The 14,438-nt window shown below is 35.9% G+C and overlaps 1 protein-coding gene across 1 annotated transcript; it reads left to right on the forward strand.

Moving 5' to 3' along the window:
• The first annotated feature begins 10,831 nt into the window (after positions 1-10,831).
• On the forward strand, positions 10,832-12,796 carry LOC110870026 (E3 ubiquitin-protein ligase RNF133). The gene is made up of 2 exons (XM_022119222.1): positions 10,832-11,350; positions 12,638-12,796. The coding sequence occupies exons 1-2, from the start codon at positions 10,832-10,834 to the stop codon at positions 12,794-12,796; spliced, it is 678 nt and encodes a 225-aa protein (XP_021974914.1).
• Positions 12,797-14,438: the final 1,642 nt, after the last annotated feature.

Consider the following 14,438-nt stretch of genomic DNA (forward strand, 5'->3'; position numbering starts at 1 on the left):
TTTTCAATCCGATCAACGTTGAAGAAAATGTAGTGGATGTTGTGGCACAGATGTTGTTCAAGAGTGACAATGTAATAGAGTCACCATTGCTCCTTTCTATTATTATGAACAATCAAACATCATCATCAATTAACAATAATGCTCTCGATAATGAGGATTTTCAAAATGCTACTGAACTTAATGAATTGTCAGAGGATGATGAATTTCATGATGCAGACCAAGAAGTTCCTACAACAGTTATGCATGGTACTTCTGAGGCTACACCCCAGTGGACTGCCCCGCAGCAGCTGAAGCCACTTCATCATCCTTTTCGCCTGTTCAGGGTCTTGATTTGGTTTTTGATCTCAACTTCAACAATCTGGGTATAAATATTCCAGTTCCTGCTAATCTAGAATCGAGAATTCATAATACCCATCCCCAACAAAACATCATTGGTAATGTTCAAAGTGGCGTGCAGACGAGGAATCAACTGAGAAACAACAACAATACTAGCTTGTATGCAGTGATTAGAGAATCGAGTTTGAAGAATGATTGGTCTTTCGCTTGTTATGTATCACAAGAAGAACCAAAGTCTTGGAAAGAAGGCTTAAAAGAAAATTCTTGGGTGGAAGCTATGCAGGAGGGACTACAACAATTCCAGAAGCTAGGTGTTTGGAAACTGGTTTAAAGACCTGATAATTACAAGAAGATTGGCACCCGTTGGGTATTCAATTGCAAAAAGGATGACCGTGGGGTAGTTGAGCAAAACAAAGCAAGACTAGTTGTTCAAGGTTTTCGTCAGGTAGAAGGGATAGATTATAATGAAATGTTTGCACCAGTTGCACATCTTGAAGTCATTCGCATTTTTCTAGCCTATGCTTCCTTTAAAGGATTCAAGGTTTATCAAATGGACGTGAAAAGTGCATACTTTTATGGTGTGGTATATGTCGAACAACCTCCGGGTTTTGAAGATCATATTCATCCAGATCGGGTTTGGTTACTCAACAAAGCTCTCTACAGGTTACATCAAGCACCGAGGGCATGGTAAGCAACATTATGCAGCTACCTACTACAGAATGGTTTTCGCCGACGTCTGATTGATTGCACTCTTTTCATCAAAGAAAAGGATGGAGATCTTCAATTTGTACAGGTATACGTAGATGATATTACTTTTGGTTCCACTAACGATGTCTTGTGCAGGGAATTCGAGCGTGTTATACAAGAGAAATTCGAAATGAGTGCGATGGGGGAAATGACCTTTGTTTTGGGCCTACAAGTTCAACAAACAGAGTCTGGGATATTCATCCATCAGACTAAATATGTCGGTGACATCTAGAGCTGGATCCAGATGTCCGAAGCGACGCCCATGGGTACCCCACTTCCGCAGAATCACGGGATTACTCCGGACTTGAAGGGTGAAAGCGTTAACTCTTCACTTTACCGCGCAATGATCGGATCTCTTATGTATCTCACAGCCTCGAGGCCTGACATAATGTATCCTACATGCCTGCTCGCCCGATATCAAGCCAACCTGAAGGCCTCACATCTGGCGTCTATAAAAGGATTTCTCGCTATTTGAAGGGTTACCCAGACACCGGTCTCTGGTACCCTAAGGATGATAGCTTGGAGTTAATCGCATTCAGTGATTCTGATTTTGGCAGCTGCAAAATCAACAGCAAATCCGCAACGGCTGGATGTCGGTTTTTAGGAAATCGCCTAGTCACATGGCAATGCAAGAAGCAGACTTGTGTAGCTATATCAACTTGTGAAGCCGAGTAGATTACAGCTTCAAGCTGTTGCTCCCAGGTTCTGTGGATCCAACAACAAATGCGCGACTACGGTTTTGAATTCCTAACTACTCCTATTTACGTTGATAATTCTGCTGCCTTACAGATCACTAGAAATCCTATCCAGCATTCAAAGACCAAACACATCAAAATCAAATATCACTTCATACGTGATTGTTTTGATAAAAAGACTTATCGATGTTGTTAAGGTCTACATCGATGACCAATGTGCCAACCTTTTTACCAAAGCATTTGACAAATCATGTTTTGACTTTTTTACTTATGGTAAACGGAATTAAGGTCAAGCAAGAGTAAACTGACGTTAGAAAATCATTTTTGTAAATATTTATTTGTGTTTTTAATTTATCTTACTTTTTGCATTTTAGTGGAAGTAATTTCCACGAAAAATACAAAAACATTGAAAGATTGCAAAAACACAAAAACATCGAAAAATCTCAAAAACACAAAAACAATAGAAAAATAAAAATGAGTTTCCTGGTGAGAAAATGATAGTAAATCAGTGGTCTGTCGAAACCTCTTTGAACTTAAAATGAAAAACGAAAAGTAGCTCGATATAAGATGTATCGGTAGGCTCACAATCATTTTAAATTATGAAGGGTGATATAAACAAAATCGACTGAAGACCGTGTGGGAACCGCTCATTGGCATATGGTCTTGGTACCGAAATTTCGTTTGATAGATTACCGAGGTTCTGAGATACGTTGTCTTTATGTTGTTTATCTTCTTGGTATCATGGTTGCTTCTTTCACCAAAAACAACGGGGACGCAAGTCTAGAACTTCCATAATACCATACATACGTGCACATACTATACATACATGTTGCATACGACCATCAATAAGTGATAAAAATATCACAGTCACCCCCCCGAATAAGTGATTCTAAGTCACATCTATCATCCGAGAGTCAAGTTCGTCTCTTTGTCGGTACGATGGTATTAACCTGTTCACGGACTTGCTCTCGTGCCTTGCATGCATCCGAATATCAAGTTCCTCATAAATAAGTGATTTTATCACATAGGGCTTGTATTCATTCTCAAAATAAGTGAGTATCGTATACGTTAAAACAGATGATAAATGGTATACTCACCAGTAAGATGACCTCTCGTGCATACCTTGATACGGGAATGTGTCGTGAGTGGATGAACACAGGTCGGTAAGTATAAACTATACCTTAATGTATCTCCAAGTCATATGATTACATCTAATTGTCGAGTTTAAGTGGACAACAATATCGATAATCGTTATAGGATGCTTATCTAAATGTTAACTAATTGAACAACAAGTGTGTTTTTGGTATGACCGTACACTGATATGATTCTCTTACCCTCGAAACTCACAAAAAGATTGTCTGTAAATATTTATTTACATTTCTCCGTTGTATATATTTATTTACTGCTTTCAGTCTTTATATTTGAAATATTCAAAAATACCAAAAAGATTTTAGGTGTGTTTTAATATAAACTTTATAAAAGCCAAAAAGATTTTGATTGTATCTTATTTTTTATTGTCCGACGTTTAGAACTCGAATCTGTCCACCTAAAACCTAATTGAAAACCAAACAATTGCATCTTCATAAATGGTCGAAGTTAACAAATTTTGAAAGTTAACAATCTAAAATTGAACAATTTTGAAACTTTCAAAATGTTGACGGTTGGTAGTTGATTGAGAGTTGGTCACATGTGTGTCGTGTGTTAATATTGTTTAAAATCAACTCTTAGTGAGGTTTTTGTTTGAAAATTTTCAAAGGTTGATTATATTCTTAGCGGTTGTTCTCATTACGCGTTTAGCTCTGTTGTGTGTGTAGATGTGGCATTCGAACCAGCTAGGCAAAGAGAACGCGTCAGATGACAAGTAGTGAAGTGAAGAAACAACATGGATGCAATCAGAGGGTCAAGATGATCAAGTTGTAGCTGACCATTCGTCAACACCTCAAGGATCTGAAGCCTTGAAGATCAAAAGATTCACGAGCAACATTCAAGGGGGAGTTTGTTGATACACTCCCTGGTTGTGACAGGTGAAGACTTTCAAGATCCTGCCGCTTGAAGAACGAACCGTCACTAGCAACATCCAAGGAGGAGTTTGTTGATGCACCTTCAGTGTGGATGTGGCACGGTTCAGTTCATCCTCCTGTCACTTATGGTTAATCTGCATAGTGAGGGAAGATTTATATTACATCGAAACAACATCTAAAGGACAAAGGAATACACATCAAAATAGGAGTTATCATTATAATTGAAATAGAGTTCAATCTATCGAAATAGAAGGGTTCTTGTCATGAAATACAATCTATCGAAATAGAGGAGCTTGTGTGTTGTAAGCATCAAAATAGAGGATGCTTTGGGTATCGAAGTAGATCTCATATCTATTTCAAAATTCTGGAAGTATTATCCAACCTCTGTTTCGATCTATATATATATATACATATATATATAGGGGATGGTTCAAATGAAAACCACTTTTATTGTGAAAACTCGAAAACTAACTAAAAAAAGCCTAAAAAACACACAAAAAAATTTTTTTTTTTTTTCAATTTTTTTTTATAAAAATCGCTAGTTTTTATATATAAAAAAAACTTTTTTTCAAAAAAAAAAATAAAATTTGTGTAGTGCACATGTGTAATAATACACATGTGTAGTACACATACATATGTGCAGTATTACACATGTGCACTACACAAAAAAAATTTTTTTTTTTTTTTGAAAAATTTTTTTTTTATATTAAAAAACCTGCGAAATTTTGATTGCAAAAAAAAATAAAAAAAAATTTTATGTTTTTTTGGCTTTTTTTAATTAGTTTTCGAGTTTTCACAATAACTAGTGGTTTTCATTTGAACCTTCCCCTATATATATATATATACTATGCCTATTTCGATAAGATAAAAAGGCATGGCTATTTTGATTAGCAAGGACTCAAGATGTGTTTCGATGTAGTCCAAACTGTTTCGTTATATTTTGTTGTTGTCTTGTATTTCGTTGTGTAGTGTTACTTCTCTGGTAGTTTAAATAGCAGCACACACACTCTGTTTCATAGAACAAGAGAGAGAGAACACTTCAGAGAGTTGTGTGCATTGTGTGTAATGTTACTCTGCTGAAATCAAAACTTGAGCTTTAACAGTTACATCTTGCTTGTGTTTGGTTGTGTTCTTTGCTTAGATTTGCACATAATCAAGGATTCTACACTTGGTTGTGTGTTAAACAACAAGGAATAGGTTCTCTAGATCCTCATTTAGGGACCTACACGTGGTGCCGAAGTTGATTATATAATAAATCGGCCACCGACACACTCAATTCCAAGATAGTCGGTGATAGCTGGGTTTCGTGATCATCACGTAGTCAATTCCAGTACCCACCATGCTAACTGGTGTGACTTGATGTAGTTAACCCAACACATGCAATTCTAAGACAACCAGCCATTCACTGTTATTTTGTTGAATCAACTGACGGGCGTAAAGCCCACCAAAAGCTAGAATAGCAGCACACACAATTCCAAGAAGGCCAATGTGTCTAGGTGCTTTTTGTTGTATCCACTAATGTGCGTTAGACTCATCGGTTCCGTGTACTAGAATTTAGGAATATGTAACAGTTAGAGATTTAGGGTTTAGGGTATCTATGTATTACATTTTGTATGAAAGTGTCTGTGTTTTATGTTCTTATATCAACCGATGTTGAATTATTTGTATTTCATTTTTTGTTGCGTTACTTATTATAAATGATAAGTCGAACACAATTATCAACACACACGATTTATCGAGACCGAAATATTATCAAAATAACAATTTTTATTAAAAAATATGAAATTTTATAATAATAATACTTAAAAAAATTTACAGTTTATGATAATAGTTATATATACATTTTATAATAACATTTAATAAAAATATGAAATTGTATATATAATAGTTATATATGTACAATTTATAACAATTTATACTATTAAGTATCCAAAAAACAACATTTTATAAAAATCTGAGGTTTTTTAAACCTTATACGTCGCATATAGGGCTATACGCTGTACATAGGCCCAATTTTTCCACCAGACTTGTTCCTTGCTCAATCTGAAAAAATACCATCCCTCTATACAACGTCGTAAAGGTGATATACTTCTAATCATTGGCTGTCAGCCAATGATTGATATTAAATAAATCGGAGCTATACGTGTCATATAGAGCACCTAGGAGTGCCCAAATAAATTAGGGGTGGGTTGTCTAAATAATATATCCCTTGATAAATAAGCAGAGGCTCCATAACACTTTTTTTTTATTTGATACAATATATTCATACATTTACCTAATGAGTATTATCATTTATATAACTATGATTAAACTAGCTAAGTAACATGTATTATGTATTATGTTTTATATTTAATTAATTAGTATTACAAATACATAAATAGAGTTTATGTGTATAACAAATAAGTAACTAATAAAAAAAGTAGTAAACGAGTAGAGTTCTCACAGATAGAGTAGACTTGAGTTTGGATTATATTAAGTTAATAGTCGAACTTAGTTAAGTTGCCAATGTTAAGTTATTAATGTTTAATATCAACCCGAGTTATTAATTTTTTTTTATTTTTTTATTTTTTTTGAAAATCAACTTTCATTCAACCGAAAAAACGACTAGCTATTACCAAGACAAAAATAGCAAGCCGAAAACCAACAAATAAAAAAATTACATTACATCAAATCGGCACCACCTATCCCACTCCATCGTTCCTTGTTTAAACCTATGCTTGTACCACAGAAAACCAAAAGACTTAACATCCGCAAGAATATCACCCACCTTAGCATCTTTACTTGAAAAAATCGTCTCGTTCCTGGCCCTCCATAATCGCCAAACAGACTAAGATGACTAAACCATGCAACAACATTTTCTTGATGTCTGACCTGCCATAATACTCGTGAAGCTCGACCAAATCTGTAACACTAAATGCGTACACCTCTGGAATACGACACCATCTCGAAAAACCATTCCAAACTGCCGCAGAAACATGACAACCTGGCTCAATGCTCTCTTCCTCGCTATGGCACCAATCGCACAGCATGTTTTCCACAAAAATATTTCGTCTCGTCAATGCCATTTTAGTCGGTAATCGATCCAAAAAGACTCTCCACATGAAGATATTACATTTACTTGACACCCACTTACTCCATTGAAATCTTGACCGATCGACATTCACCGAGCCACGTAAAATGATATGTACCACTTGGTTTGATAGATAACCCGTTAAAGTGGGTCAAGCTCCACAGAAAATAGAGAGAAACAAGATGAAATCTAGAGAGAATTTGAGACTTAATATTTTTCATTCATATCTTTCTTCAAACCAACAATCCTCTTTTAAAGGAAACAAAATCAAAATAACTAACACCCCACTATTTCCTAATCATACGTAACATGAGAATATGGGCATTCCCACTATCTCTTTATTTTCTCACATGCTAATTAACAAAAACTAAGAAGTAAATAAAGAAATGAAAAAAAGGAATTAAACTTATGCATGGAACCAAGGGTGTGGCACGTAACATTCCCTCCCGCTCAAAACAATCCTTGTCCTCAAGGATGCAATTGGTGAACACATTCTAATAAGCCATGGTGGCCGCCACTCGGTCCTTCCTACGACATTTGGAGATGTAGTAACGAGGCGCCACGGAGGCCGCCACTCGGTCACCCTGGTGACTTCTTTGGCTGGAGTTGTTTTCTTCTTTGTCACCAATAAATTCTGAGTAGAATCAGCACTGGCACGATGAAACAAATTTTGCCATAAAAATGTCTTTATCACCTTTCTGCAAGTAGTCTTTTTGAACCAAAGCACCGGTCTCTTTTTCTTCTTCAAACTACTTTTCATGGCTTTCAACATAGATGGCATAAAAATATCCTTTTTCTTTTGGGAATCAAGGATGTGATTGTCCCTTTGGGTTGAGTTAGTCTTGCCTAACATGGAGGATGGGAAAAGGGTCTTAGGTAACAATGGAAAGAGGGTTTGTTTTGACTGCATCAAAGAAGAGGATGACGTAATGTTTGGGTGTGATGAAACATGTCTCGGTGGTGGTGCAGCAACGGATGTGGATGGTGTTGTGACTTGTGGAGTAAGGGTTCGGAACGGAGGTGGTGCTGCTGCGGATGACTGGACAGGCGGTGCGGTGGCGGAAATGGGTGGTGAAGGTGTAGGAGTTTGGGGGGCTTCCCACGCAGTTCGAATTGATCGGAACTCGTTGCGAAGGGTTTGCAACTGAGATTCGAGTCTCACAAGGGATTCATTCATCCATTGATAGAACTCGATTTCGGATAGAGTTTGAGCAGCCATTGGTCCGGGGGGATCACGACAGCTCTGATACCAAATGATATGTACCACTTGGTTTGATAGATAACCCGTTAAAGTGGGTCAAGCTCCACAGAAAATAGAGAGAAACAAGATGAAATCTAGAGAGAATTTGAGACTTAATATTTTTCATTCATATCTTTCTTCAAACCAACAATCCTCTTTTAAAGGAAACAAAATCAAAATAACTAACACCCCACTATTTCCTAATCATACGTAACATGAGAATATGGGCATTCCCACTATCTCTTTATTTTCTCACATGCTAATTAACAAAAACTAAGAAGTAAATAAAGAAATGAAAAAAAGGAATTAAACTTATGCATGGAACCAAGGGTGTGGCACGTAACACCACGTAGCCATTGCTTAGTCACTCTTTGTTCTTAGCATCATTCCACTCCCATACATCTTCTTTATCGGCCACCACAATGTCACTCAACAATTCTTCAAGCTCTGAACATCATTAAATATTAGGAATTAAGACTATTTTGATTTAATTTTTGATATTGATAGAATAATAAGAGATAATTACAAACATTTTTGGGTAATGATATTTGGCGTGTGGTCTAGTGGTTGGAAAGACTTAGGTTCTTCTTGGAGGGGGTAAGATCAAATAAAAAGTTTATTTTGTCTAAGTAGGATGAGAAGGAATCTTAACCATTAATTTTTTAAATCAATCAATGGTTAAGATGAAAGTATAGGAGAAAGGAGAAGTGCAAGGGTATCTTGGGAAAATCCTATTTATGGATTTTCTCTCTCCACATGCAAGTCACATGCATATTTCACCCCCATTTTTTAAACGTTCATAACTTTTTTATACGACATTATTTTCTCATAAAAATTTCACGGTAAAATCGAGCGTCTTTTTATCTCTAATTTGAGTACCATATTGCTATATAAAATATGAAGACTAAAAAAGCCCACTAAAATGTGTTTTATTTCTATGTTGTATAACATTTTTTTGTGCTGGATTTTTGTACTATATTTTTGTACTAAATTTTTTGTGCTTAATTTTTTTGTCTTAATTTTTTTCTCAATTTTTTTATGTTGGATTTTTTTGTACTACATTTTTTTGCTGAATTTTTTCGTGTTATATTTTTTTACTAGATTTTTTTGTGCTATATTTTTTTGTACTACATTTTTTGTGCTATATTTTTTTGTACTAAATTTTTTTTTGTTGTATTTTTAAAAAACAAAATGGGTGTTACATGTCATTTTCACTCCTATTTATAAGGACCAAAATGCCCTTTATTCCTACTTATTAAGAATGCCACATGTCATCATCATAATCCTTCTTTGGCTACTTAGGCAATATCCACTTTTTAGTGGATCCTTCCCCTTCCTTGGAGAAACAAGTTAATTCAATCCCTACTAGTGTCATATTTGGTGGATAAAGACAATGAAGGCTAGTTTCTCGGGGAACGCCGTTAGCCAAACTCTGACGCCAACGTGGACCCGGTTAAGACAACATAATCTGGCAAGAGTAGGGTTAGGGCCCTCAGTTTAGGAGGGTGTGACATCTATCTCACAACGAGTTAAAAATTCTCACCGTTCAAAAAAATAATATTATTATTTAAACTTGTTTACTTGTTTTCTATAACACAGATATATATATTTTTTTTTGAACTATGACTTTCTTTTTGAATGGCCCAATGTCACATCGCCTAAACGGCGACCCTAGCCAAGATCTGCCCAGACTACGTTGTCTTAACCGGGCCCGTGCTGGGTTGATCAGACTTTGTTACGGCGTTTCACCGGAAACCGTACTGCCTCCACATGAGATGCATCGCTGAAGTAACAGTCGGATGAAAACTGGGGTGCGGCTCAGGATTGAACCCCCTTCGGTGGGTTTGTCACCATCATTGCCCAATATCCATCCCAATATTAAACAAACGAGAATTAAACTTGAGTCTTCTTTGGAAAACCCAATTCTCCTACGTAGACCACAAGTGGGGGATATAACACTGATATATTTAAGTAAAAATTAATGTACATTTATGTAAATTGGGGCTGTTTGGTAGCCTCTGAATGGTCATTAAGATGCTACCTCTTAATGGAACCATTAAGAATTTTACCAATGACAAGGTAGAAGAATGTGACATGTGATGATTTACCATTCAGATGTTACCTCCTAACCATTCAGACTTGAGGTTACCTCTTATTCATTCAGAGGTTTTAAACCAAGAGGTAGCATCTAAATGGTTATTAAAAGGCTACCAAACAGCCTCTAAAATCGTTTCATGTACTCTACTAATATACTCCTGTATAAAATAAGAATTTTGATAAGATTTTGTATTAAAATAATAATTAAAAAGTAAACATATATAAGGATGCCCGTATAGTTTTATTTTTTAATAATACTTTTAAAGTTTAAGCTTAATAATAATAATAATAATAATAATAATAATAATAATAATAATATTAATAATAATAATAATAATAATAATAATAATAATAATACAAATAGAAATAAGTATTTAAAAGAATCACTGAAAAGTAGTATAAGGCTATAATATCGGGTGTTCAAATGGAATTCCTTCATCAGGACTTCATAATTATCCGCTAAAATCTAGGTTAATTTTAAAGAAAAATATTGATCAATTACGCTACATTCATCTATAAATAAGTAGTTTATAATTTTGTACAATCTGTAAACATTCAAGCTACGATTAATAACTTCAATTCTGCTTCAAGATACCACCTCGAGAGATTTACCGACCGAAAGATTATGGCTATATCAGCGACTTCATACGAGATTATACTTCCAGATTCCCGACAGTTTGTCATCGTGAACGCGCAACCAGGTGAACGTGTAGATAACCTACTGATTATCAATCCCTCTCCGACTCAAGTTGCAATGATTCAATGCTACGAAGACATCCAATCCGTGTTGTTCGATGATGGTGGGCCTGCTTATACAACTCATTTGATGAAACTCGAAATGAATAAAGGATTAGTAACCAGTCTTATATCCTTGGATGGATCTGAAGTGGTGGATCATGAAACGTATGTGATGATTACTAGTAACATAATGAAGTATCATGAGTCTCTTCATGCCGATGACTTGTCCGAGGAAACAACGGATCAGGAGAAAGAAGAAGAAGAAGAGGACATTTGTGCGATTTGTCTGCAAGAATTCGAGGTGGGTGAGACGTGTGTGGCACTCGAATGCAACCACGGATATCATCAAGAATGCATTGAGAAATGGTTGCAGCAGAAGAACAATTGTCCGATTTGTAGGGCTAAAGTTTTTTCCTTTTTTGAGTAAGATTTGTATGCTTAGGGTGGGTTCTTAATTCTAAAAACTACAACAGTACTTTCGTTGCATGAACGGTTAGTGTTTAGCCCTTGTGTAATGGGGCGCTTTGGCCAAGCATGGCGCCTAAAAAACGTCCGGAACACCACCCCCCTAGGCGCCATGTTTCAGAAATTTGGGGGAGGCGCGAATATTATCGCGGCGTGAGGGAGGAAGGTTATTAAGCTTGGACCAATCAAAAAAAGGTTAATGTTTTTATAATTATTTAATAAAAACGAAAATTAATAATTAGGTATTGATGGGTAGGGGCTTTATGACTACGGGCTTAAATGCATAACGCCCCATAACGCCCACCCGCACACGTGGCGCGCCACATGTCGCATAACGCCCCCAAAAGGGCTTTATGACTACACATGGCCTTATAAATTACATAGAATTCAATAATATTTTCTGTTGTATTATTTTCGTAAATCCAAACTAAAATTCTAAAACTGGATTATTATTCCTGAAATTGATGATTTATTATAAATGTATTGAAAGTTTATTGTTTATTGATATGATATATTAGGCTAAAGGGTTTGGTCACGACCACCATGAGCCTCCGCATAGGCGTCATCTCACTCACCTCTAATCTACTATTCAAAACTATTAACTAAGGGTGTGGTCATGACCCAAACCACTATCCCTTTTACTATTTTAATATATTTTTGTCTTAAAATTTCAAATGTGAGGGTCGTGGTAATCGTGGTTCAATCCACGCTAACCACTATCAAACAAGAAGGGGGTGGTGTAGCCTTCCATTCATGCTCCTTCGTGACGAATCATGTTCCAACCATGACCCACACCCTTCAGCCTTATGAAGTTTAGGTCAAAATTAACACGATTAGTTTGAAACTAAAGGGACCAAAACTGCCTAAACACATTGAGAGCTTTGACTCGAGGGGAATTCTCTCTCGTCTCAAGTTTATTTGTTTTACGCTGGAAACTGCTTTTTATGGTTAAGGGTTAGAAACGATCTGTGCATTTGTCGGAAAATTGAGGAGACCAAAACGATCTGTGCCAGGGACGGAGCTTAGTGGAAACCCGGGGGTGCACCCGCCCTCCTGAATGTTTCGGTTAGAAGTGTAAATTTTCCGATTTTTCGTCCGAAAATTTTAAAATTATAAAGGATCGCCCCCTCAATTATTTTGCTTAAATATTTATAGAATATATAAATTGGGTCCCATGACTTTCCGCCCTCCGGAACTTTTAGTTAAGCTCTGCCACTGATCTGTGCAGTTGTCGGCATTACAAGGCTATCGAAAAAGAACCCAGCCCATTGGAGTTGATTCGATCACAACGGTGAAGGTGGGGTTTGAGATGCAAGTTGGGGTTGAGGAGCTCGGAGATGGTACTGGAAAGACTGTGAAGGTGGTGCACAGGAAAGGTGGGGGTTGACGCTGGTGCACGGTGAAGGTGGTGATCTGTGATTTGTGGGTGGTCGGGTGATGCTAGTTGAGGGTGGTCGGGTAACAGTGGATCTAAAGAAGGGAAAGAAAGGGGGTGGTGTAGGGATTTAAATAATTCACTATATTTTATGTTTTATTTATTAGTATGGGCATTTTTTGTTATTTCACATCCACTTAATTGAGAAAATTAACCCCCATCCATGTTAGAGACTATCCAAGAACAAGTGTTCAAAAGTTGGGGACTATATGTTTAATTTTAGAAGGTTGAAGATTATAGACAATCCAAGAATTTTGTCTCTTAATTTAAATATGGTATTGTTATATTCTTTTTAACGTTAAAAAAGTTAACATGTTATGTGATTATCAGCGCCTATGTTTCCCGTCCAATCACACGAACACCCTCTTATATACATATTTTCTTTAAAATGCGATATAGGTCTTGAACCCAATACCTTTAAACCTAAGCGTCATAAATTTATGTCAACTAGGTTTAAAGAAGTTCGCCGCGTTGCGGCGAATTTCTTTTGTTATTTAATCTGTGTTTACATGTGTTTTGAAATCACTACGAGCGTGTTGCGAACGGAACTGCTGACAAGAATAAAAAAGAAAATGTAGAAAAAAACACTAAAAGATAACCGAAAGAAAATTAACCAAAAAAGTTGTATGGTAATGATGTTGTTCGTATGAAACCCGTGGTCAGAGATGAGCAAATTGTTCTGGGTACCAGTACCAAATTTCCCGAACCGAAAGATCTTAAGTACCAATTCGGTACCGACTTTTGACGTTACTGGTACCGGTTCACTACCGTTTTTTACCTTCATATACCGGTATCGTAACCGATATTTTCGGTATCAGTACCGATTCTGTATCGGTTGGAACCGAGGTCATCCCTACCCCTGAAACTAAAAAAAATAAAAGTTGAAGAAAATCAACAAAGAAAAAGTTGTATGATACTGTTGTTCGTATAGTAACCGTGATCAGGGATGAGCAAATGGTACCGAGTAGCAGCACTGAATTTCCCGAACCAAAAGATTTCTAATATCAATTCGGCACCAACTTTTGGCGTTTTCTATATTAGTGCCGGTTTTTACCTTCATGTATTGATTCCGAACAGAAACGTACCGGTATTTTCGATACCAGTACTGGTTCGATACCGGTTGACACCAAACGTATCCCAACTCATGATATTAAAAAAAGGATTAAAGTTAAAAAGTAAAGAAAATAACTATTATTATAATATTAAAATAATAAAAGTATTAAAAAACTATATATTATTATAATATTAAAATCACTATTTATTTCAATTCATCTTTCAATACTAATAAACAAAAATCCTTTTTGGACACGTGTCATTATCTGGTAATTTCTCACCCTTATTTTCTTATTTATCTCTTTTATTAAATAATAATAATAATAATAAACATCAATTTAACTAAATCTACTTATCTCTTTTGTTTAATTGATTTCTTTTTTATATCTAAAGTTTCAATCTTTGGCAATTTAAGTCTAAAGTTCCAATCTTTGGTATTTTAACCCCTTTGATTAATTTGATTTTTCACTTCTAATTCAAAAGTTTTCATCTTTTGTAATTTAACCCCTTTAATTTTTTTTACTTTCAATCCAAAACTTTT

Source organism: Helianthus annuus, chromosome 8 (genome assembly GCF_002127325.2).
Source record: "Helianthus annuus cultivar XRQ/B chromosome 8, HanXRQr2.0-SUNRISE, whole genome shotgun sequence".
Taxonomy (NCBI): Eukaryota; Viridiplantae; Streptophyta; class Magnoliopsida; order Asterales; family Asteraceae; genus Helianthus; species Helianthus annuus.

Excerpts from the sequence above, each read along its gene's own strand:
- LOC110870026 (XM_022119222.1), top strand. The coding sequence starts at position 10,832 with ATGGCTATATCAGCGACTTCATACGAGATTATACTTCCAGATTCCCGA. Across the intron at positions 11,351-12,637 it reads GTCCGATTTGTAGGGCTAAA|TTGTCGGCATTACAAGGCTA; the intron begins GTTTTTTCCTTT and ends TGATCTGTGCAG.